The sequence below is a fragment of the Clinocottus analis genome, unplaced genomic scaffold (genome assembly GCF_023055335.1).
Source record: "Clinocottus analis isolate CAN_PGR_092001 unplaced genomic scaffold, fCliAna1.0.p SCAF_4, whole genome shotgun sequence".
In the NCBI taxonomy this organism is placed as follows: domain Eukaryota; kingdom Metazoa; phylum Chordata; class Actinopteri; order Perciformes; family Cottidae; genus Clinocottus; species Clinocottus analis.
Window position 1 is genome coordinate 10,052,728 of NW_027176153.1, and position 27,666 is coordinate 10,080,393.

The 27,666-nt window shown below is 44.8% G+C and overlaps 1 protein-coding gene across 4 annotated transcripts in view; it reads left to right on the plus strand.

The window, feature by feature from the left end:
• The window catches only part of mtor (mechanistic target of rapamycin kinase), a 76,659-nt gene extending 55,331 nt beyond the window's left edge, over positions 1–21,328 (plus strand). For 2 of the 4 annotated variants that reach the window (XM_068596974.1, XM_068596976.1), the window contains 24 exons: positions 170–295; positions 1,009–1,140; positions 5,006–5,121; positions 8,321–8,438; positions 8,922–9,110; positions 9,347–9,474; positions 9,636–9,732; positions 9,840–9,938; positions 10,027–10,149; positions 10,541–10,723; positions 11,361–11,495; positions 12,660–12,834; positions 14,351–14,486; positions 14,652–14,799; positions 16,851–16,973; positions 17,467–17,549; positions 17,638–17,710; positions 17,813–17,887; positions 18,352–18,487; positions 19,456–19,521; positions 19,609–19,689; positions 19,938–20,018; positions 20,442–20,547; positions 20,804–21,328. In XM_068596974.1, the coding sequence (XP_068453075.1) occupies positions 170–295; positions 1,009–1,140; positions 5,006–5,121; positions 8,321–8,438; positions 8,922–9,110; positions 9,347–9,474; positions 9,636–9,732; positions 9,840–9,938; positions 10,027–10,149; positions 10,541–10,723; positions 11,361–11,495; positions 12,660–12,834; positions 14,351–14,486; positions 14,652–14,799; positions 16,851–16,973; positions 17,467–17,549; positions 17,638–17,710; positions 17,813–17,887; positions 18,352–18,487; positions 19,456–19,521; positions 19,609–19,689; positions 19,938–20,018; positions 20,442–20,547; positions 20,804–20,819 (2,745 nt within the window). In that variant the 3' untranslated portion in view covers positions 20,820–21,328. The remainder of the gene's footprint in view (positions 1–169; positions 296–1,008; positions 1,141–5,005; positions 5,122–8,320; positions 8,439–8,921; positions 9,111–9,346; positions 9,475–9,635; positions 9,733–9,839; positions 9,939–10,026; positions 10,150–10,540; positions 10,724–11,360; positions 11,496–12,659; positions 12,835–14,350; positions 14,487–14,651; positions 14,800–16,850; positions 16,974–17,466; positions 17,550–17,637; positions 17,711–17,812; positions 17,888–18,351; positions 18,488–19,455; positions 19,522–19,608; positions 19,690–19,937; positions 20,019–20,441; positions 20,548–20,803) is intronic. The other 2 variants (XM_068596975.1, XM_068596977.1) reach the window with 1 other exon arrangement.
• Positions 21,329–27,666: the final 6,338 nt, after the last annotated feature.

The window sequence follows — 27,666 nt, forward strand, 5'->3', positions numbered from 1 at the left end:
GGACCACTGGTTGTATTAGTAGCCCCCTGGGTTTCAACCGTGCCCCTCTTTCACATGTGTTCATTCTCTTGAGTTTTAACGAGTAGGTTGTTCTCTTTGAGGGGAGTAACAAAGGGGTAATGCATCTAACCATCTGTCCCTCATGATCCACGTGTGTTTTTCCCCCCAGGGTTGTCAGCGCATCGTCGAGGATTGGCAAAGGATCCTGATGGTCAGATCGCTCGTCATCAGCCCCCACGAGGACATGAGGACTTGGTTGAAGTATGCCAGTCTCTGCGGCAGGAGCGGACGCCTGGTCAGTACATTGACTGATTTTTACAAAGCCCCTCACTAATCTCTGATCGGATCCCTGATCATGCATGATTAGGCTCCCATAACATTTAGGAGGAATAAATCAGAGTTGATTAAATCCGACTTGTCTAACGGAAAAAGGTAAGTTGAGCTGTGACAGGGTGAAGTGCAAACATTAACCGCAGCCATGAAAGTTAACTTAATTTGAACCTGTTTTAGGTTGGCGCTGATGAACGTAACACAGCACCCTCAATCACACTGTTTAGAAATCTGAGCCGGCGTATCTGCACAATTAAAGTGGCGCAATTTTCCTTTACCTCACTGTTGTTGTAATTGATTGCAAGGAAAAGATGGCAGACAATCGGCCAATTTTCTTTCTCCCGCCGCACTTTGCGTTTCAGCACGTGCACGCCGAATGCCAGAACCCGCATTTCCCCAGATGTGATTGGCCAGCGTCAATCGTAGCAGAAAATGTGATTACAAGGGGTTTGAAAAAATAACATTTACCGTTTTCTATCTTCACAAAATCTTTGGCACTTACCCCTTCCTCTGACTTTATTTTTTTTACTCTTTTAGAATACAAACAAACAATCACGGTAGAAGTTTAATCACGCTCTTATTACTTCGGGGTGGCACTTAAAAACCCTCCTGGGTTCGTATTAAACTATAAACCGCCTTGCGATTCATTTGCTTCTGTTGCCTTCTTCATCCCACCAGGCACTGGCCCATAAGACCCTGGTGCTTCTTCTGGGCGTCGACCCCTCCAAGCAGCTTGATCACCCGCTGCCCACGGCCCACCCGCACGTCACCTACGCTTACATGAAGTACATGTGGAAGAGCACCCGCAAGGTAGGACCAAACAGACCGGTCGTGTTGAGTCGATGATGAATAATTGTTGTCAATTTCAGTTTAATGCCTATATGTTAATCACATTTAGCTATAATGGCCGAGTGTTTCATGCACAGACTTTTGACAAATATTTACATATTCATGTGATTATAATTGACAAAAGAGATGGTGTTACTCTTTTAGGATAAACAGCAAAGGGCATCACGTTTGCTTCTCAAGAGTTATGATGGTCACTGCTGTTATATGGAAGTTTTTAGGCAACTATCACAATTTCCAGATTGGCAGGGTTTCAATCAATGCGTCGTTAATGACATGAACAGCTAATTAATGGACTTTTATAAGGGAAAACAGCCTGAGAAACATTAACACCAACAAACAACGGCCGTAAAATGGAAATTGCAACCAGCCTCATGATTGTTTTATCATGCTTAATGAATCCGTCCCACCAGGATCTCGAAGAGGTGTTTTATGATCATTAAAAATGGCTGAGCTGAAACAAATTAATAGTTCTTCCTAGAACTATTATTATATATTTATTGTATTAGGTTCTATTTATGTCACCGTAACTATAAAAAGCCTTCTTGGGGGAAAAAAAAACTTTGAAAAAACTTGAAGCATAAAATTGGGAACATTTTTCAAACTGATTCCAAGAAACACCACTGGCCCAGCCCATTTTCTTTTAAGACTTAAACTAAAAGAAGTTTTTTCAGGGTTGTTTTAGTCCCTCCTAGGCACATGCGTAGTAATAAAATCACGGAAACTCTCAATAATAAGGCTTGTGCCAAAACGAAAAAAGACACGTACAAATAAGTCAAATGATCTTCGGCCTTTTTGCAATATATAACCTGCATATTGTGGAAAACAGCTGAAGGACTTTTGGCCGGCCCCGTGACCAGCACTGTGGGCACTGTGCTGGGTCGGCTCCAGTTTGCTTTTTTTTTGCTTTTTCAGAGGCCCGTGCAACGCCGTGCTGACTCTGCTTAGCACAGCTACAAAATACCTTGTGCGTCCTACAGGTAGTGCCATGGTTCTATACGTGGATTCTCGCTCAGCTTTTAACTCAATAAAAGGCTCATTGAGCTCGACATCAATACTTGATTGGTTCTCTGGATCAGAGACTTTTTCTCCTGCCGCCCACAGAGGGTCTGTGTCAGGCGGGAAGTCGGACTGTGAGCTTGGGCTGCAGACAAGGCTGTTTTTTCCTCCTGTGCTATACTCTTTTTGTTTTTTAAAATTTTATATATATAATAGAATTTATGATCAATGTTTTAAGTTTGCAGATGACGTGGGCCGTCTACTGAACACGGACCCGACTTGACTTAGCTGCAGATCTGGCCCAAGGTCGCATTAGCCAGCTAGAAATCAATGTGGCCAAAGATGAAAGAATGAACAACGTGCAATACAAAACGGCGATCTTAACACATTTACCTGGGTACAGTTCTCTCACAAATTGAATTTCACTTCATATCACACTCTTACTTTGCACTCACAGATCCTCTTCATTGAGAACCATCAAACCAGCAGTGTTGTTTGCACTTGTGCTACAGAACTATAACTATTTCATGAGCATGCTTTTGTTGTAAAAGATATGAAACCTCAAATAAAATTTCACTTAATGTCTGCTCTCTCCAGCGCTGAGGAGAGGGCCGAACTACCGGCACTCACGGTCACATGTGAAGCAGCTGATGACTAATCTTCTAAAACTGTGCATGTACTGTCACCTTGTATGATTTGAGTTTTCATGAAAGTAAAATTGCTGCACATGAACAGGACTTTATTCCAGAGGAATAGATGCAGCATGCTGCACGCAGACAAACTAACACGGATATCTGATGCGAGTATCAGAGCTCACTGAAGCAAAGCAGTAACCATGACGACTGCCACGAACCAGTCACCTCACTTTGCACATATGGTTTGAGTGGAAATAAAGCCAGCCATGGCGCTCGTACGATCACCACACATCCTCATTATCGGACCTCATCAGCCACAATTAAAAAGAATAAATAAATATATTAACAAAAAAATTGTGAACATCTATCATATATATATATATATATATATATATATATATATATATATATATATATATATATATATATATATATATATATATATATATATATATTGTTCTTTTTTATGGTGGATTCCACTGATTGGAAGCAATCAGTCCGATTAAACATGTAAATGCTGCACAATAGCTGCTCTGGCACTGTTGGGGCTGTTGGGAGGGAACGCGTGTCACTCCTCTCGGGGGTAGTTCACCGTAAAGACCCACTCATCAGCTGGCTCACTTCTACACTCCAACATTCAGTAAGTGTGCTGCATTGACCCTTTTTATGGAACCAGCTGTTCCAGGTGGATTTGTGATTCATAAAAGGGAAAGGTTTTTTATGAACCAGAATATGTTTTGCCGTACTACGTGCATTTCCTCTTGTACGTACGTTAACATTCAGTCTGGCTCCTACGCACTGTTTTTTAAGTGAGACCCCTGTAGACCATTCTGATTTATTGTGATTCGTAAGATTTGCAAGTGTTTGTCTGATTTGACAGATCTGATATCGTTACAGTATCTCAGGAACTGTAAGAAGACCAAAAAGTGTGGATTTCGGCTAAATGTGCATCACTGATTTAGAATCCTGTAGCAACCTGCAAAAAGCTCAATGTTTAGTAACTTCTTAAAGGTTTTAAACCTTTGCTATTAAAAGCCAGGGTCGATCAGTAAAAGCAACTCATCTGTTAACTGTAAGTCAATATTGTTGTTGCTGTTTTGTGTCCACGGCAACGGTGGAGGAAATTAGCATTAATAATATATGTAAATATTTGTTCTGAGCGAGATGTGCTTTCTGTGGCTGAGCATCCAGCACAAGAACAGCCTCTGGGCTACCGGCAGCGGTGGCTGAACAACAGACTGTAGGTTGGCACGCATGTCACCACAGCAGCCTGGGACTGAACTGCTCTACCTGGGTCCATTTGTCTACGATGCACACACACTCACTCGACATACAGTATATGCATGCCCCCCCCCCGCCACACACACACACACCCACACGCACATGCACACACACACCCACACGCACACACAGATTTAATGCCAGGTGTTGAGTAGTGTTTGTGGCTCCGCAGCGCAGGTCTCATTAGGGGACTTAGGTAAGTGTGAACATAAGCGTTGCTGTTGCTCGGGCCAGCTGCACCGCTCACCAGACAAATCTGAATATATTAAAACACACACATCTGGAGCGTGGTGCTTCTGAGTGAAAAGATGCAAAAGTGAGTCATTTATTAGGGATAATGCATTGGAAGCAAAAGTCAGACTTGCAAGTCAGATCCTGAAGAGTTTCGGGTCAAGATTTTCTTCTCTTCTTTCATACCCTTTTCATGTCATTTTTTAATTTTTCGATTAATTACCATGTTATTGATTAACTGTCTGAATCAATATGCCGGCCGGGCCTTACATACAAACACATGTGGTCTTGATCGGTATGTCCGTCCATTATTTTCATGGCCGACATCTCAGCCCAGACCACACCGTCGCAGTCGTCATGGCTGTAATACAGGAAACAGTGTAGGCTTGACAGCGGAGGATCGTTCCTGAGTCCAGTAACATTGATAAGAACAGAAAGCTGCTTGTGCTCGGATTGTCCAGCATCAAGCTGACCGCCGGCTCTGCAGTAGCAGGAAGATGACAATAACAGATGGCACATCGTTGTCAGTTCTGGCAGAATGGACGGACATATATGGAGTTTGACAACTTTGTGTCCTCGTCAGTTAGCCACCGTCTGTTTGTCATCAACCAAAACCCCACAGACGAGCGTTTTTACTCTCCGTGACGCCTTACCTGCCTTTTTTGATTTGTGTGTCCCTCCAGATTGATGCCTTCCAGCACATGCAGCACTTTGTGCAGGGGATGCAACAGCAAGCCCAGCACGCCATCGCTGCCGAGGACCAGCAGCACAAGCAGGAGCTCCACAAACTGATGGCCAGGTCTGCCCTTTTTTTAAATTATTTTTTTTACTGAAAGCCCTATAGCAGTAGTTGTGAATGGCCGACACAGAGACGATAGAGCAGAGCCATCGTTAATGCTGAAACCTATATGGGCACTTGATAGGCTTTTTCAGTTTTTAATGATGGAAGTACAGAACTACTGAGACAAGTCAGTTTTTTGTGTAAAACAGGTTGATTTAAAAAACAGACATTAAAATTCACCTGGATGAAGATGTGAATGCTTTAAGTCCTATGGGGTAGTGATGCACTTCAGCCTCTGAAAATTTGTATTACAGCTAAATATACTTATATTTAGAAATTAGTAAAAGAAATGTCAGTCGCCAAAACTTGTTTTTTCAGTTGAAAGAGATTAAATTTAAAAAAAAAAACAGCACTACCCATTCGACTGGAAAAAAGAGGCGGCGAAAAATGCAGATAGTGTTCTCGACATGTTTCACTGTCATTTGACATTTGATTAAAATAAACACGCAAAACAAATGACGTTCTGGTGAGATTAGCTGTGATCTCAAAGGCTTACTACAAAAAGTCAAGAATTTAATTCAGTAGACTGTTATGGAAAGAGATGATTCACTTAAGCTTCTAAGTTTTTACATTACCACAAAGTAGCTTTGACGGGAGAGTTTCTTGACTCCTCATCCAGGCAGAGACTAATGAGCAGCACCTGCACATTCTTGTGGTCACAGGCATTAAACAGAACCAAGGGACATCTACAAACTATGTTGCTGTTGAGTAAACACCAGCCGGAGATCAGTCGGAGGGCAGCACGGGCGAGTGGAATTTGTGAACGTCGACAAATAACTGAGAAGCTCCTCTTCGGAGAGCATCGGTTTGTGAGATAGTGAGTAGAGCTCAGCACCTGCTGCCTTCATCTGCTGAGCTCAAGAAGAATAGTATCCTCTGAAGGAAAAATGAGGATATTAATATGACAACACAGCAAGCAGCTGGGTTCCTGTTACAGAGGGACGGGAGAAGAGGAGTGATGCTCAGACGTATATGTTGCGGCATTACATGTAAAGTCATTACATGTAACCATTAATCAATTTACAAGTACTAAGATGCATTCAAATCATTAAGTGCTCAATGTGTCATCATGCATTTAGATGGGGGTTCAGTAGAGGGGTTCATTAAATGTCAGATGTACCTCCGTAAACTCACTCCAACACGCCGGAGGAAACTCAAAGCGAAACGCTAAAGTCAGGAAAACGTTGTAAACACACAGGTCGCGTACAGTGCAATCTGATTTGTTTCCTTGAGCGTGACCCAACATGGCTTAGCTGTGGTCTTTTTCAACGTCTCACCTCGAAAACGTCTCAATAAAAAGGATGCCGGTTGGCAGTTTGTCCCCACACAGCTACTTATCTACGAACCAAACACGGCGCGGTGTTAGGGTGTGTCGTGTCTGCCTTCAACTCCCCCCACTGGGTGTTGTGCTCTTCGCCTAACAGCCCCGCCACAGACTTGGCACCTCTCCACTATGATTGCCCTGACCGCACTGCGGGATAAGAAGCTGTTTAGAGTCTGTTTCAAGCAGTTGTCAACACAACACCGGTTTCTTTTTTCTTTTCTTTTTTGAAAAAAAAGAAAAAAAAGAAGTGACATTCAAATAGTTACCATGTGTTCTCAAGACGCTGATTTTTGTGCGGATTAGAGAATGGAAAGTTTTGTATTCCCCCAAAATTGCCGGGAAGGACTTCAAAGGCTTAAAGAAGTTGTTTACATGCTCTTTGTTGGCTAATGAAAATATTTTACAGAGGATATTGTAAGCTGCCTCATTTAGGTTTGATTGTTGTTGTTGTTGTTGTTGTTTTGTGTGACTCAAAACAAGTACACGGGACCTGGGAGCAGACGGGTATAATCCTATCCTACGTACAGTAAATCATACAGTAGCCTCATCTGGTCTTGTGCGCAAACACACGTCATGTGCATCCTCCCATTTTTATAAATCATACATGGCAACACACAAGCGTGACAGCAGGCAGAAGGGTCCTCTTTTAAAAAAAATTAAAAAAATTCTTCTTTTGCATCGTCCAGACCGTGACTGTCTGACATGTCTGTCTGAGGAATGCATGTTGAGAAAAACACCTGTATAATGTCAGTCGGGACGGGTGCTCTCCAGACGTGCTGACACACTTTCATGAATACAGGTCGGCCGCGTGGTATGGAGCACACCTGGACCGCTCAGTCAGGCGCTTCCCGTCCACGTGACCCGCTCTCTCCCCCCAAGGAGTCCAGTGGAATTTCAGCGCCGTTTTACTTGAGATCAATGACTCTGCCCGTCGCCGTTCTAAATAAACATGTTGTTCCAACATCCCCTTACTCCTCCTCCTGCCTCTTCCCCCCCCCGCCCTCCAAAAAAGGTTTGACCGTGCTAACCGTTTACGGAAACAGTTTGGCACAGACGCGTTGAACCCAAACCTTGCGCTTCACATGGAAAAGCACTCGGAGGCGACCACGTAATCCCGGAAAAACTCCTTGGACGTGCTCTGTCAACGGCATTCAGACTGCTGGTGGACGGGCCGACAATACAGCACTTGCCAGCTGCTCAGTTTAGTGTAGCTGTATGTGAATTATATGTCTTGGCCGCTCCTGACTAGCCTAGTTTTACTGTGTGTGTGTGTGTGTGTGTGTGTGTGTGTGTGTGTGTGTGTGTGTGTGTGTGTGTGTGTGTGTGTGTGTGCGCGCGCGCGTGTACGCGCATGCATGTGTTTGGGGTGACGGATAGGAGCCAAGTCCTCTTCATGGATACCACAAAGCTCACAGTAGTGTTAAATTAATGGAAAAATTAAAAATGTTTGGATGATCGAAAATCTCCGGCTGTGGTCCCAGAACCTTTCAGCAGATAAACACACTTGCATTGTATTTCTTTGTCGTCTCGTGATCATTGAATTAGTTGTTGCTGCAGAGCTTCTAGGAAGCAGCATTGCCGTTTGACCTCAGCAACTTGTATTGTCTCAAAATAGTTTAAATGTTGTTGTTGAAATGTCAGTAAGTGTGGTCATTATTTATAGAATGGAGGCTTGTCATAGGGGGTTCACTGGGTGGGCGCCACTTCATTGTCAGCGTGTAGGTTTTTATAAATGTTGGCGGGGAAGGCGAACGCAAACAATCTATGCTCCAACGTAAGAGCATTCAATAAAATGATGTGTCTTTCTGTTTACCTTCTTTCCTTTTTATGTAGGTGTTTCTTGAAGCTGGGGGAGTGGCAGCTCAGCCTGCAGGGCATCAACGAGAGCACCATCCCCAAGGTTCTGCAGTATTACAGCCATTCCACTGAGCATGACCGCAACTGGTACAAGGTCAGCATCTCCCTTTTAACTCTAACCTTTCCCTTTTGACTTCTCCCTTGCCGCACTTAAATCCCAGCTGTGTCAGCGGGAAGGTCCCCCCGTCCCCCTTCTCCAGAAACACTGACGTGTCACCAGGAAAACTTTGGAATCCATTTTATCGGGCTCTTGTCATGTTTAGTTTCATCCCCCCACTCATTGTGATCATTAGGTTGTTGATACTTGTGGTGCTCGTCTGTTGCGGTATGATGTTGAGAACACCTCTGCCTTCTCCTGTGCTGCAAGCGACAGAGATGTCCCTGTACCCACATACCTGTCTCCCCGTTAATCCTCACCAACTTATGTTTGCATGTGAATAATTACAGCCCCCACCACCCGGGAGATATATGTCCCCCAGTAAACTGGAAAATGACATCTTGCACAAACATGCAAGTCGTTTGCAGTGGTCGCCATTTCTTATCCGGTTTCACTCAGTATGTGCCGTCTCTCCCGCAGGCCTGGCACGCCTGGGCGGTGATGAACTTCGAGGCAGTGCTCCACTACAAACACCAGAACCAAGGACGCGATGAGCTGCGACACGCTGGCACCACCAGTGCCAATAGCGAGGCCAGCAACAGCGACAGCGAGGTAGACAGCACCGACCACAGTCCTGTGCCGTCGCCGGGACAGAAGAAGGCCAACGAGGTGAGTTGTAGAGAGTCAAGCCCTCTATGCACTCGTCTACAGGTCATTCAGTGCTCTTCTCTTAGCCAAGGTAGAAATAATTAGGCAGCACAATCAAGTTATTTTCTGTCCCTGGTAATCAAATCATAATTTTTGATCTCTACACTACAATGACAACCCAGACCTCTGTCATCCCCCACAAATGCTCTGCACCAGTACAATATGTTCTCATTAACAGCTTCTTTTTTTGCATGAAGCATCTGCTGTGTGCTGACCTTCCTCAGGACCTCTCGAAGACGCTGCTCCTGTACACGGTTCCCGCCGTTCAAGGTTTCTTCCGCTCCATTTCCCTCTCCCGAGGCAATAACCTGCAGGACACACTCAGGTGAGTTAAGTGACTGAACACGGGAAACGCACCCATGTTCATGGACCCCCCCCTAAGCCAAAGTGGTATGTGGGGATATGAGGACCTCTAGTGGTTTTGTTGTGATTGCACCTCGTCATGAGCCTTAATAACTCGCCGCTGCTTTTTTTTTTACAATTTAGGGTTCTGACGCTGTGGTTCGACTACGGCCATTGGCCTGAAGTGAACGAAGCCCTGGTGGAGGGTATCAAGACCATTCAAATAGACACCTGGCTACAGGTAATTCCTTAGCGTTAAACTTAACTTCCAAAAGAAAATATATTTTGTATTACATGGGTAAAGCCGGGTCACTGAGGTTTTGTTCGGTTATGCCTCCGCCTGTGCAGGTGATCCCTCAGCTCATCGCTCGTATTGACACTCCTCGAGCCCTGGTGGGTCGCCTCATCCACCAGCTGCTCACGGATATCGGGCGGTATCATCCCCAAGTAAGTCTGCTCGCGCTGCTGCCGTTTCAGAACAGAAGTACGAACGCAACCTTTTGTGGCAGCTTACAGCATCACTGTTCCCCTCCAGGCTTTGATTTACCCGCTAACGGTGGCCTCCAAGTCCACCACCACAGCCCGCCACAATGCGGCGAACAAGATCTTGAAGAACATGTGCGAACACTGCAACGCTCTGGTTCAGCAGGCCATCATGGTAAAGACATTGAATTATTGCTGAAGATCATTACCCAATAAAATCATCTTCATCCTTTATTTAGAAAAGGTCTGTTCTTGAGGGTCAAACTCCTGTTAGTCTGTTTTTTCTGTCAGCTGCTTCTTCAGTTGGTGACATGAATTATTAACTTTAGGACAAGAGCTCTTTCTCGTAGTCCCCTTATCTTTCGATTTCACATTCTAGTCTTGGGTCCCATTAAAACTAGAAAGTGGCAGCTTTAGAGATGTGCATCAATCAGAAAATCTGGACTTCTTCCTCTGCTGCTACGTGCACTGTTCCCAGCTGACCAGATGCCTGCTATCTTATTCCCCCCAGTTTTGAGGGGTTAATGTCAGTCTGCCCGTCTCACTGTTCACCTTTCTTCATCCAGGTGAGCGAGGAGCTTATCCGGGTGGCCATCCTATGGCACGAGATGTGGCACGAGGGCCTTGAAGAGGCGTCGCGTCTTTACTTTGGCGAGCGCAACGTCAAGGGCATGTTTGCTGTGCTGGAGCCGCTCCATGCCATGATGGAGAGGGGGCCGCAGACCCTCAAGGAGACCTCTTTTAACCAGGTGCGTGCTATCTTGGATTGGGGTTGACACGCCTCTGCATATCCGCCGTGCGACCTCTATTAAAAAGTTGCACGACCGTCCTGTTTATGCCACAAAGTAAAAGGAGTTTCTTTTAAATCTCTTGTTATTGAAACTCCAATACAAATGCACGGAAAGTGCCGTTGAGCTCTGACATTGAATGCTTCGTAAGCTGAATGCATTTGTTTCCCCTCTCCGAGTCTTTCTGTTGATCAGTGTTAAAAAATGCGTCATTAACACACTGTTAATCAAAACCGTGAAAGAATGGATGAATGTTTTTTATAGGCATCGTAAAATAAACTATGCATATTTAGTCAGCCCACAATAAGTGTGAGTTTGTACACAGGCTTATTTACTTCACAGCCATAAGTCAGACCAGTGACCCTAGCTCTCAGCGCATGCAGCCTCACATGTTTCCATTCAGGCTGCCTTTTGCAGATGTGCGCCATTAAAAAAAAAAAAAAATACTTACTGAAACCCTGGATTAATCAAGTTGGAACAGTGATGTTTAATGCCGTGACATTCAGTTTTATAGTCCCGCTTTGGCAAACCATTTCTCGTATAATTGAATGAGTCATTGCACAAGGACAGAGTGTGTTTGTCTCACTTCATGCCACAGGCTTACGGCAGGGACTTGATGGAGGCTCAGGACTGGTGCAGGAAGTACATGCGCTCTGGAAACGTGAAGGACCTGACCCAGGCCTGGGACCTCTACTACCATGTGTTCAGACGCATTTCCAAACAGCTGCAACAGGTGAGGGAAACTACGCAGTCACAGCAGTCCCAAAAGCCTCGTTCTAGGATTACTGGATGTACCCGACCGTAAGGACTTTGAGGCTGCCGGTTTAATTAGCGCTGACATCCCGCCAGCTCTGCATGCCCGTGTCCATCAGATGAGGTTTGCCCGTCGTGGCTCCTTCTTTGATCGCGTGGCAGTTACATTTGCGCTTGCTGTCTGTAAAGTAAATTAATTAAACAAGATGCCAAAGTAATGTGGTTAAGGATGAGACACAGGTGAGATAGACGTCCAAGAGGAATTGCAGTGCATCATGGAAAAACATTGCTCCTTTCAACAGCGACAGCTCTTTTCTTGACATTTTCCTTCCCCTAAGATTTGAATGTACTTAGTATCTAAATGCTCCGACAAACGCTCTCATATCCCAGACATATGCATATGCTAATATGCACATTATTATACCCACACTGATCTATACACGTGCAAGCTTTCACGTGGCAACACCGTATACAGATACACACAGGCTCTTGGCCATTTGCTTTGATGGTTCACTCAAAGTCACTTTGTCATGACTCGAGGCCCTAAAACTTTATTTACACAGGTGGAATTGTACCGACGGATGTCGTTCCTTGCAGCGATCATTGCGTCGTTGAAGAACGACATTGAAAGAGCTAAGAGCTGCCCGCTTCACATTGAAAATGGAAACGGCAACACCGTTTGACATAGTCGTGCTGTCGGGGATGCTCCCCGCTTCGACATTACAGTGAGCAGCATGAAATACACAGCGACATAATACGATGCTGGGAGCATTTTATTCCCCCTCTGGGCCTTAACATATAAATAAACCTTCTCTGCAGGATACATCCAAACAGCAGGTTGATGAAGTAACCATACATTCAACTGCAAAAGCATTTAAACAGATTTAATACAGTTTAAATCCCATGATTAAATGCAGACAAGCAGAAAGTGGCTTTATTGACGGATTACTTAGATGGCAAAGTGCTACGGAGTAATTTATTAAATCTGGAGTATAAACAACTTTTTGCACATAACTGAACTTAGATACGAGCCAGTGTCTTTAACACTGTTGGAAGGAGTTGTTTTACAAGTGCTGTTTTTTACACAACAAACTAATTGCCTCTTCCTGTGCTAACATCTCTACCTCATCAACGTTCTCCGCAGCTGACCTCCCTGGAGCTACAGTATGTGTCTCCAAAGCTGCTGATGTGCCGGGACCTGGAGCTGGCAGTACCGGGCACCTATGACCCCAACCAGCCTATCATCCGCATCCAGTCCATCGCCGCCTCCCTGCAGGTCATCACCTCAAAGCAGCGCCCACGCAAACTCACCATCATGGGTAAGATTAGGAGGACGGGGCATAGGCCTTGTGGCTCCAAAACCATTATATGAGGAAAATAGATTAAAAGGCATGTGTAGTTGGATGCTTTCAGCAGGCGTGGGCCAAATTCAATATTATTAGAATATTTACCCAAACAGCTCCAAAGCCACTATTTATTTCATTTGTGTTCTGTGTGTGCATAATAAACCAGAATAAAAAAACTTGTTAACAAACAGAAGCAAGATTAAACTTGAAATATATTTAATACCAAAATGAATCCCAACCACCACAAAAGGAAAAACTACTTTTTTCAAACTCAATTGACAAGGAGTTCACGTCATGAGTCACAGCTATTGTGATTTTCTCTTCTGAGAAAAGTGGTGCATGTTGGTCCGATTGATTTGTCAGTAATTTTCCCAACACTGACCGCTGGCATTAATTTGAATACATAAAATAAATAATTCTGACATTTACCAACCTGCTCTGCAATATGAAATAAGACTCTGAGGTGCTTCTAAAATTGCGCAACACTATAAAGTCACTTTGTCCGGAAGCCAAATCCTCAGATTATCAATCACAAATGGTCCGCACCACTTCACTCTTCTCTCCTCCACAATGTACCTTGTTCTGACGTATTCCATCAGTGTTACACAACATACTCCAATAAGAAAGATGATGGCCAATAAATCAACTGACCCCTGGAGCACGACTTCAGATTAAGAACTGTCACCCTCCACAGCCCGCCTGGATTTACTGTCAGCACTCGGTCCCCCCAGTGACACGCAATACATTGCTCACTGGGATTGTCATCAGGAGCAGACGGAGAATAAAGCAGTGACCCGTTCAAACTCGTTCCACCGGAAGTATCGGTTAACTCCATTAAAGGTGGTATGATGATTCCAGTGTTGGGAGAATCATGTGGTCGGCTGAGAATACTGAGGAACGGCATCAGATATGAGATATGGAACAGTTAGACGAGTGACATCATCTGTTCTTCAGATAAATACTTGGTCCTCACTGTCGTTGCGCTGAAGAGGATTTAGTTGATGTCACAGTTCATCCAGTGCACAGATACATATTTTCCTCTCCACGTGAGTCGAGCTTGGCTGCGGTCAACAGAACTCCACGTGAACTCCACAAGGTACTTTAAGCACCTACTCGTGAAGCCATGTGTTTTGTGGGGTTCTTTTCCACGGCAGAGCTCTTTTACCACAGCCCGTCATATCTGTCGTTCTCGAGCACCTTTCCAAACCAAGGGCGGCCATTATTTACGGTATTATGGGGAAGCGAGCTTACTGTGGGAGCGACAGAGTTCATATGAAATCATTTATTGCCGCCTGCTAAAAGTCACTCGGCATCGCTTCAGGCGAAGGTAATGGAGATGCAGCTGCAGAGCAGCAGGGGAGCACCCTGGGGAGAACAGCCAGCACTGCCAAATCCAGCCACACAATCTTATATAACACCTCAACCCTTTAAAAAAAAAAGAAAAAGAAGAGCAGTGCATTAATGCCGTGTTGTGTGGCGCCCTCTGCAGGCAGCAACGGCCACGAGTTCATGTTCCTGTTGAAGGGCCACGAGGACCTGAGGCAGGACGAGAGAGTCATGCAACTGTTCGGTCTCGTCAACACACTGCTGGCCAACGACCCGGCGTCCTTGCGCAAGAACCTCAGGTAGACACAAGCGCACACACACACACACACACACACACGCACACGCAGAGTCTGAGGTACAGTACACCTCACACTTGTCTGGAGCACACACACATACTTACAGTAGTAAAAAGAAAATGACAATTGTGTGTTTGTTTGTTTCTTCCGTGTGTTGGGTTTCATCAGCATTCAGCGCTACGCAGTGATCCCCCTGTCCACCAACTCGGGCCTGATTGGCTGGGTGCCCCACTGTGACACCCTGCATGCCCTCATCAGAGACTACAGAGAGAAGAAAAAGATTCTGCTCAACATTGAACATCGCATCATGCTCAGGGTGAGGAGCCACTAACATTAGTCGCAGGGATGCACCGGCCGATGTTTGAAATGACATTTCTGACGATATCAATGTTTTTGTTGTTGTTGTTACTTTTTTTGCTGTTATTTACACCCTTTTCGTGCCAGGTAGCTGTTTTCAAAGTCCTTTGAATGAGCACAAATTCAGTCTGACAAATTTATGGAGCAACCTTTACTATAACCTGAACAAACATTCTTAAGTATTGTATAAATGTATAAATATATGTAGTTGCTATACAGACCAACAAAGGTTATCTGAAATCAAATGTAATTAAATATAAATGTAAAGAGGATTTAGACACACACAGACTTTACTCGGGGCGGGTTGCCCGGGTATATTTCTCACCCTCATTTAAATTTTGTTTATCCATACATGAGAAGTACAACATCCGCAATCCGTAAAAAAAAAAAAAAAAAACACACAGCATTTAGTCTGCACAAACCTGATGCAACAGAACATAGAAATCGCCCCCCTGCAAGGCAAATATTGGCCAATAGATCGGTGCATCCCTCCTGCATTTTAATTGCAAACAGACTAAATGTATGTTAAATTAATTAATGTGATTAATTCTCATGAATTCACATGATATCCAATGCCTAAATAAGGTCCAGAGAACGTACGCATTAAAAATCCTCTCTCATGAAAATGTCACGACAGGAAGTGAGAGTGATGATGACATATGGGAGCCGGTTACAACCCAGACATCCGCGGTGCAAAAAGCTTTTCTCGAAAGGGGTTTGATTGAAAACTGCACACCGAGGAAGGAACATCAAGGCTGCAGGAGAACGGCAGAGCTGAAATGTCAAACGTCTCAAATAGGATGATGACATGATGACGTCCACTTCCATGATGTTGAACAACCTGTTTTTCTGTTCTTTTTTTTTAACCACGACTAAAACTACACAATATCAACAAACAATATCAATAAACCTGCCCACCACACAAGACTCTAGGCAGGAGGACTCTGGATGAGCAAAGCTTTTTCCATCAGATAGAATAAAATCTGACGTCAAATATGTTGGACTTAAATGATTGAATTATTGATTTTGCCTAGATTGACTGAAACATTCATTATACAACTGGACTAAAACCTTTTTTTGAGTTTTCATCGACTGAAACGGCACTAAATCTATGACAACAGGAGAACGAAATGACAGAAATGTGACTAAAACTAATAAGCATAATATAAATTCCCCTGTAAACACATTTTTCTTCGGCTGGCATGTTTCTAATCAGACTCTTTTTCAACTTCACTAATAGTGTTATTAATGATGTGTTGCGTTCGTTTGAAGCCTTATAAATGGCAAGATATTAAGTTGACCAGTCAATCAGGCCGACCATCAATCAGTTTTAGATGAACCAGTTGACTGAGACAATGATAGATTGTCGCCTTTTTGGAGATTCATCGCGTTTCTTTCTCAACCCCAAAAACTTAATGGCTCATTAAAATATAAACTATTATTCCGGTTGTTTTTCAGTTCTGCCTCAAGTTCGCGGGGGACTGTGTCATCATGCACGCCTTCAGGGCAAACGCAGAAAAACAAGCGGCGAGAGCATTTTATTTGAAAACAATTAGGACCCTCAGCGTAATGGGGCCTGGCTTCCCCCTAGTTTCTAATTCCGCGTGACCTAAAACCAGTTTATATTTCAGCATTGACACAACCTATTAGCTGTAACTACATTAACTCTTGACATGCTTTTGAGGTAATATAACTTTCACTGGAATTCATTTCACTGTGCTAGTTATAACGCCGACAGTAAACATTCAGTATGAGGAGTCAATCAACTTATTTGATCAATAATATTTTAACCTAGGAAGCACATTGCACAGTAACTGTGATGAATAGATAATTTAAGGTAAAATTCAGCAGAACGCAAAGTCAATTTTATTGTTTGAACACGTGAAACGCATTTTTAATTATCGTTGAAGAAGTTTGAAGCCTTGAATCGTGTCTTAACTCGCAGCATAATGCATCTTTTTTTTTTTTTATTCAAGTCCGTTTCTGTAATTGGCTTTTGTTTCCCTCCAGATGGCCCCAGACTACGACCACCTGACGCTGATGGAGAAAGTGGAGGTGTTCGAGCACGCCGTCAACAACACGGCCGGAGACGACCTGGCTAAGCTCTTGTGGCTGAAGAGCCCGAGCTCTGAGGTGAGAGGCTCCGCGTCGCCGCTCTGTCGGCACAGCGGGGGAGGATCGAGGTTTCTTGAGCTTTCATTCATAGAAAAGATACCACGCAGATCTAGAACGCAACATTTTTTACATGATGCCGGACCGGCAGTGCTTTTTGAAAAGGTTTTAATTTTTGTGCAGAGGAAACACTTTTTTTTAAAGTGTATCCAGTCTCTCTGGACGTTTCTAATTATTTTGGGAAATACAGAAAAATAAAAGTGTTTTCTTCCCTGAAGAATCCGTTTTCTGGGTCGCGTGTCCCACTTTCAAACCACTGACTCAGCAGGACTCGACCAACACCTTCAAATCTAATCTGTTTTTTGGTAATGATAGTGCCTCGTGCTCCTGATGTAGTGCATGTTAGAGAGCCTGGAAAGAAGCACCACGAGGCCTGCAGGAGATCTCCAAGTCATTTTCCACACTGTTCTGCCTCTACGTTGTCATAACGCCGACATCGTCCTCTCTCCTCCAGGTGTGGTTCGACAGGAGGACCAACTACACTCGCTCCCTGGCTGTGATGTCCATGGTGGGCTACATCCTCGGACTGGGTGACAGGTGTGCTTCCCCGCCAAAAGAACACATTGTCACGGTACTGACGTTTATCATGCGACGTTAACGTGGACGTGATGTTTCTGTTCTCCAGGCATCCTTCCAATTTGATGTTGGACCGGTTAAGCGGCAAGATCCTCCACATTGACTTTGGAGACTGTTTTGAGGTGAGAGGGGATTTACTTTCGACGCATGATCCACAAATTTATGTTGTTTTTTTTTACTTATCCGAGACTGACTGAGCCTACTCTCATTACAACCTTCTAAAGGTCGCCATGACCAGAGAGAAGTTCCCTGAAAAGATCCCATTCCGACTGACGCGGATGCTGACCAACGCCATGGAGGTATGCGACTCTTATGCCGGGATAATAACTTGTGCTGTCGTGGTGCGAGCATTACTGCGTGTAGGCTCGCTTCAAAAGAAGAAACGTTTTTTTAAAAACGCAATAGCGCATATCAGTTTACTGTCTGTATTTCAGTCAAAAATAAGAATTAATGTTTAGCAATTGTGCAGCATATTGTCAGAAGTCCAGACTCACTGCGTTGCATTTGGGCAGCAAAGAAAAGGCATTACATGTTAAAAATTCAATATTGTAAAAGGTTTAAGGGGTGTCATCTCCTCAACAACAGGAGACTTTGTTTTTGCAGTTAAAAGCATGTTGAAAAGAAAAATTTAAGGATGTGAAAATAAAGAACAGGGTTCCAACCTCAAACCACTACATCACATCCTGCCCTGATAGCTTGACCTTTCTTGAATGTTGGAGCACAAAACTCCTCCTTCTGAGGTTTACCTCCGGTTCTGCTTCAGGTGACGGGCTTGGACGGTAACTACCGGATCACCTGCCATACGGTGATGGAGGTGCTGAGGGAGCACCGGGACAGCGTCATGGCCGTGCTGGAGGCCTTCGTCTACGACCCGCTGCTCAACTGGAGGCTCATGGACAGTGAGTTGGTTATCAGCTGCTGACCTTCGGTACATTCGGCCCCGTCCAGGAACGCAGGCGACCGGCAAACTGCTCATGACGGCATCACATGACCATACCGACGTGAACGGATTCAGCCCAGATGAATACATTTGTGCAATTGACTTCACTTAAAGTAGAAACGCCCCTTTTAACTGGTTGAGAGTTTAAAGCATTACGTTTCATCAGATGAGGCTGAAAAAAACAAAAGTGCGTTTCAAGTAGTGAAATAAAAATCTATTGGGCTCGTATTTGCGAGTCAAATTAACCAAACACTTAAAGAAGTGGTGTCGACGTCTAGAGGTTGATGGATCAAGTCAAGTGAACAAAGTGGATGAACATCTCTGGCACGGCGTCTCAACTAATACTGTCTGGGTCACAGTTTTATCTTTTGATTTGAACACATAATTATAATCTTACATAGTAGGCATTTATTTTGAGAATTAAAACGGATATAAAAATAATACATAAATAAATGTTCTCATGATTGGTTTTTGAAAGTTTCATTTTAAGCACACATGTTGCTGTTTTTTAAATTTATTATTACTATTTATGTACATTAATACGTGGCCATTAAGGCTTTCTGTCACTTTGGGGCTGCACTTTAAATTACGGTCAGCACTTTCTAAACCACCACCACAGCAGGACCTCAGTTAATGTGAAGTGCAGTGAAAAATAACATTCAGATGCATAGATGTTTACAATCTGGGGGGACAGTTTGTACAATTCAAACCGATCTGGTCTTTTTTTGTTTTTCACTGAATATCGGAGCCTCGACTACTTGTAAAGGTTAAAAACGAGCTTCTTTCTTCCGCAGTTAAAAAGGTCAGAACAATGCTGCCGCTGCTGCTTCCTGTGCGAGCGATGGCAAACAGAACACGGCCATTGTTGAGTCTAAAAAATAAAACATGAAAAGCCTCCCTCTCACACGTTCCTTGTTTCTGCCACAGCAAACACCAAAGGCAACAAGCGTTCCCGCACCAGGACCGACTCGTACACCGCCGGGCAGTCAGTGGGTGAGTCCGCCGCACAAACTGTACAGCCGTGTTTTCATGGTTTTAAGAACATGTTTAAACCCGCCGCTGCGTGGTCTCCCTCCGCAGAGGCCCTTGAGGGGATCGACCTGGGAGAGACTACACTCAAGAAACCCGGCAGCACGGTGCCCGAGTCCATCCACTCCTTCCGTGAGTCGCCAGCTCATTCTGTCTTCCACGGATTATTTGTTAAAGCCTTTCTTGTCTTTTTTTTTTTCTTCTCCGCCTCAAAAACACTAAGCTTTCTTGCTGTCATACATGATTGGTGTAACCGCTGTGCTATTGTTAGGCGGCACTCAAGTCCACTTTGATTTGAGCTGCAGAGAGACACACTTGCTTTTTGCGGTTTCCAAGTTGGGGGTTGTCGTTGATGCCGCTGTGTTTCTTTTTGTCATTAGTCGGAGACGGCACGGTGCAACCTGAGGCACTCAACAAGAAAGCCATTCAGATTATCAACAGAGTGAGGGACAAACTTACAGGTGAGTTATGCAGCACTTGACGAGCACGTCGAGCTGCGTGTTGTTTGGATCTTTTCATTTTCAACACAAGCCTGTGTGTGTGTGTGTGTGTGTGTGGCGGGTTAAGTAGTAGTAGATTTTGTGGAATAAGTTCATGTTAAAAAAAGATTTATTCACACTTGTTTTTTTCCAGTGGCTTTAAAAAAGTGCAAAGGAAAATGTCAAGTGTTGCTATGTTTGACTCGTACCTTAGTTTCTTTAGTTATTATTATTATCATTATTATCGGACTGTAAGCTTTACCACCAGCTTTTTGTGTAGAGGAAAGGACCTGAACAGTCCAAAGAAATACCCCGGTGTCACTGATTGAAGTCCTTGAAGCGGAAGGGATCCAAGCCTTCAGGGTGAAGGTCGGCGTGTTTTGATGAGAGGTTTGTTCCCTGCAGGTCGAGACTTTGCTCACGATGAGACGCTGGACGTGCCAACACAAGTGGAGCTTCTCATCAAGCAAGCCACGTCACATGAAAACCTGTGCCAGTGCTATATTGGATGGTCAGTACTCGCCTGTTATTAGTATTTTTTATTATATCTGTTATTTTCTGTCTCTGTATTGAATCAGACCAGTGATGTAGGGCATCAGAAATCCACCTTATAAACTGTTACATTACCAAAATGCTGATGACTTTCTTTTTGCTTTTATGCTTCTTTATGCTTTCCCACAGTTTTTAATTTGTGACTCGGCCACTGACGTACAGTAGAAGCAGAACGAGACAGGCTTCAGTGATTCATTACTCTTTTCTGTCTCCAGGTGTCCATTTTGGTGAAGAAGCGCCTCCGGCAGACAAAGACAAACTTGACTTTTCTTTATTTGTTGTCACTGTTAAGCCAAGAAGAAGCACTCAACTCAGATATTCATCCCCAAAAACGTGCCTCAGTGACACGGTGCAGAGCCTTTTGAGAAAGACATCTTGTTTTGTTATTGTTGTTGAGTTATCCGATTTTTCCAGTGGCATGTTTTAAGGTTATGAGAAACAAAAACTCAGTTTTTGACCTAATGATCACAATTTAACTCAAAAGGACTTTCTTCTCTTTTAGCACCAGAATGAATTTGCTCACGCTTTCTACGGCGGCCATATTGTAATAAGTTATGACATTTCTTACTTCACACACTGTATTAAAAACCCACAAGTCCGTTGTATCATCGTGTATTAATGTGACAGATTTCAATAACTAACTTAAATATCATTATTAAGTTTACTCGTGACAAGTCAAATTTCATTTGAGATGATCATAATGTACTGTATGTGTGCCATTAAACCCTGTACAGAAACCAGCGTGACCGCACTGTGTTCATTTGACAGTACGTGTTGTTCATTTGGGTCGAGCTTGTCACACCTACTGCAGAGAAAAAAAAGAAAGGAATAAGGAAAAAAGACCTCTCTCCGCACTATCGGGTGTCTTTGTTTTTCCCTCAATGCCCACAGAGGGCACTCTGACTCCTAACAAGATCCGTCTCCATCTTTTCAGGAAACATTTTGAGAGAGGATGCACTCCTCAGGCCAGAGATGATGAGATCGGACTAGATTCTCATCTAAAAACCAGAACCTCCCCCCAAAAAAAACAGAAATCCCATGTCCTACAACAGCAGCTACTCTATATTTATCCTCATCTTTAAGACCACGGGGAGATGCAGTCATTCACAGAGAATGCAGTCCCCGACAGAAATAAAACCGGCCGAGGCAGCAGTGGAGACAACTATTAATTTTCCCGTGCTGTTATCTGGTCAGTGCAAGGTAGTGTCTGTTTCGCTGGTGCTCATTGCTATTCTCCCTCTCATTTCTCCATTTATTTCTTCTCTGCATTCTCCTCTGAAGGTTAATTACTTATAGATAGTTAAGGATTACAGATCAACAAAAAGCAGCCCATTGATCTCTTCCCGGCCGTGCTCACCTCTGCAATGTCACACTCTTTACACATTGGGACAGAGGCCTGGTGATTATCTGTTCATATCGATCGATTCCTCCTCTTGTTTGGCCCTCGCCTCCCTCCGCTCTGGCACTTTCCTCCCGCCTGCCGCCGACAACTCGTCACTGAAAACGTGGCTTATTCCCGTCGTACCGCGCCCTTATGCTCCTGTTGTTCTTTCTCACTCGTCTAATTTGTTTGTATTTTTTCAGCCTCGCGAGTCTGTCGAGAGGCAGGCGGGTCAATAGCTCACGTTAAATAGGCTGCATTGATTGGGAGAGGGATTTAGCTGTTTACCAACTGTGGAAATGGGCTCGGGCCGCAGCAAAAGATGCTGCGGGTGTCTGCATGGAGCATGTCAATGGTGACAAATGATACTCGTTGGGAGACAATGCCCCTAAAGGAGGGAAGGTGCAGGGCTTGGGGGTGCAGCAGGCCGTGCTCCATCAGCCTTTTAAGGTTGTCACATGAGGCCGACCAGTCCTGGAGTCAAGACATGAGGAATGATGGGATACGGTATGAGTATGATTCCTCCCCCGCCCACCACCACCACCTGCTGGGACCCAAGCCAGTTTCTCTATTCAGTTTGTGTTTCCTTCATCCTTGAGGTTGTATATTCCTCCACAAGAGCTCCCCTCTGGGTGTTTTTCCACTTCCTTGAAACCATCTTTAGCTTCTCATGACCCCTGGAGGGCTTTATCCAGCACTCAGCATCGGGAAGAGTTTTTTTCTCTTCTTTCGGGTAAAAGCCTCAAATAACCTTTTAAATGTCTCATCTTTTAATAGTCAAACATCACTCACGGATAAAGAACATTGAGAGTCCATCACTTTGCCTTTTCGCGCAACGTTACAAACAATGTTGTGCAAGCGCAGTTTCTCCAAGAAGAAAGGCTTCCCGCCTGTTATGTGTTGTCTCAACAGCCACGGTGTGAAAGGAGGTCTTGCCACTGTATCTTGATTTGTAAAAATACTTTTAAGGCCAGGGGTTTTCTGAGGAAAGTCAGAATAACAGAAGGGACATGAAAATGTATAGCTCTGGAAACGGCGTGCAGAGCAGGTGTGAGGAAGTAGAGACCAAATAGTCCTCTGCCTCCCTGTGGCACAACCTCTCCTCCCTCCAACTCGCTCTGTGGCAGGGCTAACAGCTGTGAAGAGAAAGGCCGAGACAGAGGTGGTATTGACGGCCAGCCCGAGGAGTTCGATAGCGAGCTGTGGAGTTGTTTAAAGCAGGGCCCTGCAGCCCGGACTCGGGCTGTTTTTGTGCACTGTGGTGTAAAGCCGCTATCGATGAAGTTGACAGCAGTTTAGCTCGCCTGGAGAACTGCTGCTCTCTGAGGACGCTTCAAACGCGCTCCTTCCCGCCAGCTTTGGCCTTGTTTACCCTGCCTGCTTGTGTTTCCCCGGAGTCGGGATGTCAGAAATGTACTCTGAAAATGTTTCGAGTTATGTAATCATCCGTTTGTCCAGCAGCAAAATCGTGGGGCAATTTAATTAACACAGTGACTTAAAACTCCAGCACAGAATCAGGAGCTCATTGGGAGGGGAAAGAGAAACGTGTTGTAGTCACTGTAATCGTGCTGTAAGCACAAATGGAAGCAGGCCAAGGAGGGACAAGATAAACAGAATCTGGGCCAGTTTGAGCTTAAAGCTGCGCTGAGCATCTTGCACGTTAGTAGATCCAAATGGCATCATGAAATTCGTTAAGTGGTTGAAAAATTACAACTGTAATAGGCAGCGACATCGGCAAATGGCACACAATATGCTCGTGTTTGTGTTGACCAACTCGGCCGGTCTGTGATGTTTTCAACCAGAAGACACAGAGGGACGCGACGAGAAGCGGATCGAACTGGTGAGAACGGCTTTCTGTTTTAGTTTCCAATCATTTCCAATTTTAACTGGCGAAAAAAAGTTGCTGCGTCTACGACATGTTTTAGTTGAGGGATACTTGTCTCTGGTGCCTCGCTTTGTGAATTCATACAAAGATACTTGAATTAAAAATAGTGTAGTTCAGCTTTAAGTCATTGTATTTATTGTGCAATGTAAACTGTTGTTATTGTGCAATTTAGCCATGAGATAAAAAATGAGAGGAGTCGCCCTCTGATGGCCATCAAGTTTAAGGCGCTTCAGCATCGGCATCACTTTTCAAAACCGGAAGTTGCTGCCACCAGAGACTCAGCAATTTGGATATTTCTAAATTTGGCGACTTCTTAGAGGTAGTAAAAACACACACACACAAACGCACACGCACACTTTGCTACTCCAGAAGAACCGACACTGTGGTAATGAAGACATACGTTGTGTGTATTTATATGACAGCAGCAGGCGTGTGCGAATGTTGCCCACATGCTCTCGTGCATGCGTCATGAGCTAGCGTCTGCATTTGAAGAAATAAAATGGGTGCTTTTTAAAAAAAAATGCATTTCATGAAGCCAGATATGTTTGTTTGCACCTCGGTGACGACCAACATTTTCTTCCCGTGGGATGTGTCTCCACCGTCTATACCGCCGGTGATTTTGAGGCAGGTCATAGGGAGGTAAAGGTCTCCGACTGCCGTGAGCCCGGACAGTTGAGTCATCCGTGTGTGCAACTGTAGTAACACGCCGCTGCGGGGGCTGATAACATAATTCCAAGCTTGATGCAGTTATTGGACCTGTCTGACCAAAAGTGACCTCGCCGCTGTGTTTGCTTCTGCCGAGCTGCTCGGCGGGTTGCGGTGCAGCGCGAGAGGCCGTCTGCAATGTGTGTGTGTGTGTGTGTGACGGCTCTCCCAAGGTGCGAGTGTATGAAAGGGCTCAGGAAGGCTGCACGCTCAGCACATAAACAACAACCTTCCCTGGATAAATAAAGATTGTTTAAGCGTTGTTTGCCTCAGTACTTACTGTAGATGCAGTTGCATCGTTGGCTGGACGATATTCAATTTGACATTCCAATTGCATTTCGGCTTTATTGGATCGCGGAGAGGGATGGAGGCAGACGCCTCAGCTGACATTTTCACACGCAGTCTAAAAAGCTAACGGCAGCTTAGACTCTGATCTGAATCGGAAAGCTGAACCATTCACTACGCTTAAGTGATTATTGACTTTAACTATAACGTTCCTAATCGCATACCTGTATGTGTGTTGGTGTATATACTGCGTGTGTGTGCGAAAGTTTAATCCTTTTATTTTTCCTAATTTTCAGGTACAATGAGCAGAAATGCAATTCAGTGCACTTTTAGTCTCTGTTAAAGACCTTGACAATGTCTCTCGCCGTTTTTAAACCATTTACTGAAGCATAATTACTTCTATATCTGATTTAAATCCTTAAATTTTCGGTCTTCAAATGTCTTCATTGCAAAGATCGTGCAGGTCGGTGGAGTGGACTTAAGCGTGTGAATGCTTCCTGATTAGCTGTAAATCTCTATAAGAAGGCCACGACTGTAGACAGAATGGTTGCTGCAGCATGGCTCAGGTACACTGTGGCATCCAATGATGCCATTAATGGGCAGCTCGCGTGCCAAGGAAGCCCAGCCCACAGCATTACGCTCCGTCTATCAGCCTGAACCCCTTGACACTGAGACACCAGCTTGCTGCTACACAACACGCTGAGGTTTGTTGGAGAGGCAGCAAGCTCTGCATATTCATAAACCAGGCACAGCGAAGTTTATGGTTGCATGGTTGGGGTGTGCAGTGAGCTGCAGCCAGATTAGCATGTGGCTAACGGATATGAAGAGGACAGGCGCAAAAGTCCCGATGTCCAGGCCTCTGGTCCGGTGGCCTCTGTTACCTAATGTAACCTCTCACTGAGTATGTTCTCTTTGCGGTCATTCAATTTACTTGAACACAAAAGAAGTGGGAGTAGTCCGAATTTGATTTTTGTGGACGGCCATTTTGAAGCCTTGAGTTCTACGTTTTGCCACCTTGCTCTGCTCGGCTTTATGATCATAATTTACTGAATGAATGTGCGCTAAAGATTGGGGGCATTTTGATTGCCTTTCAACATGGCGGCGGCTGAGCCGGCGGCTCGCAGCTAACAGCGCTAACGGAGCTAACAGAGCTAATGGTGCAAACTGCTACTAAAGTGCTGGCAAAGTAATCAGTGTTTACCGGAGGGGGGCTGCTACGCTTGTCCGATCGCTCCCGTTAACCGCCCTACGAGAGCAGGGCAGGCTATGTGAACAAAGTGAGGTGAAGCTCGGTTATCAACACACACAGAGGGAGGGAGACGTCCTTCTCTGCTGTATTAATGCTCTGAATCTCCGTATGTTGCACCTTTTTTTTTTTAAGTAACTGGTTTCAGGCTGGTGTAAACCGTTTTTTGCCTCTTGCCCGCAGTAAAGGCGTGCCTGGTTCATTACTTTACAGACTTCCCTCTGCGTGTCAGTATTGCATCGCCTCAGGGCCATCCTCTGACCCGTTTCCATCCAAGAGCTGCCGGTGCATACACGCTTTGTTGTTCACACCAGTTTCTGAGGATGTGTGAAAACCTCAGGAGGGGGACCGGCTTCAACATCGGCCCACGTGCGCGCACCGCGATGCCCACGCTCGGTCGAACAGCAACTTGGAGGCGTCGCCTGCATGAGTTACGTTGAAGTTGCAGTCACGCGATGATGCCGTACGGAGGCAACTCGAGGGTGAACCTGATGAAGCGGCCCCTTGAGCGTAGATCAGTAGCTGCATGGCTACTCTGCCGTATTAGAGCGGTGGACTGTGTTTTGTCCACGATCTTGGGAGAAGCCTTCACGTCGGAGTGTTGGATTGCCCCGAGCCCTTCGGAGCCATGTACCCAATCATTCAGCCTAAGTAACTTGTTGACGCGGGACCGTCCTCCAGCTGTCTGGGCGGGCCATCCTCTTGTCTCCCTGCTGAGATTTACTCGCCGGGGGAAATAGCTATTACATCTCCTGTTATTATTTGCCATAAAAATGCGCTGAATGGCGACCAACTCAGAGGCGCCATAAAAAGCAGCGGGGTGTGAGATGGCGTCGGCACGTCATCAATCAGACACAGTGGTGAAACATTGGGCCTCTCCACTGGGTGGTGGAAATTGATTTTTCTGTAAGTCTCAACGATTAGGGTGTGAAAGAGGGAGGAGGAGAGGAACTGGAAGGAATGCGGATGAGACGGGGTGGGGTGCGGGCGACTGGGAGAAAATGGAGGAAAAGCTAATGTTTTCAAGCTGGGTTCATAACTGTTGCTCTGCCTTTTGCTTGTTTGGATCTTAACTCATGGTGGACTTGGGAAGCTGTGCAGCCTGTCCCCAATCCGCTCTCAGGAGCCGGACGTTCAGGGCTCAGCTTGGAACGGGAACGAAACACATCGAAGTGGCTTCGACCCATAAATACTTCTTAGCAGGAGTAGCACAGGTGTAAACAACCTTCATAAAGGCTTCATTTCATTTCTACGGCCCCTTTGTTGTACATGCTGGATCCATGACTTAGTGCGACAGACGTTTACGCATGTGCTTTTCTGGCTTCGACATGTAAAAATAAAAATATCTGGCGTGGCCTTCGGAGCAGCAGGCTGGGAGACGCGTCGCTGGTTGATTTACTGAAAATGTAGCACTAACTGTGATAGTTTTCTCAGTGATTTAAAGGAGTGGGTTGGTATATACTGTAATTCTTAGGAAAAGACCAAAAATTTGTAAATTATCGCGGTAAATGGCTTTGTGTTACTTAACTCCTTTTAATTAATATTTGTTGAAAAAACGACAGTGCCTAAATATATA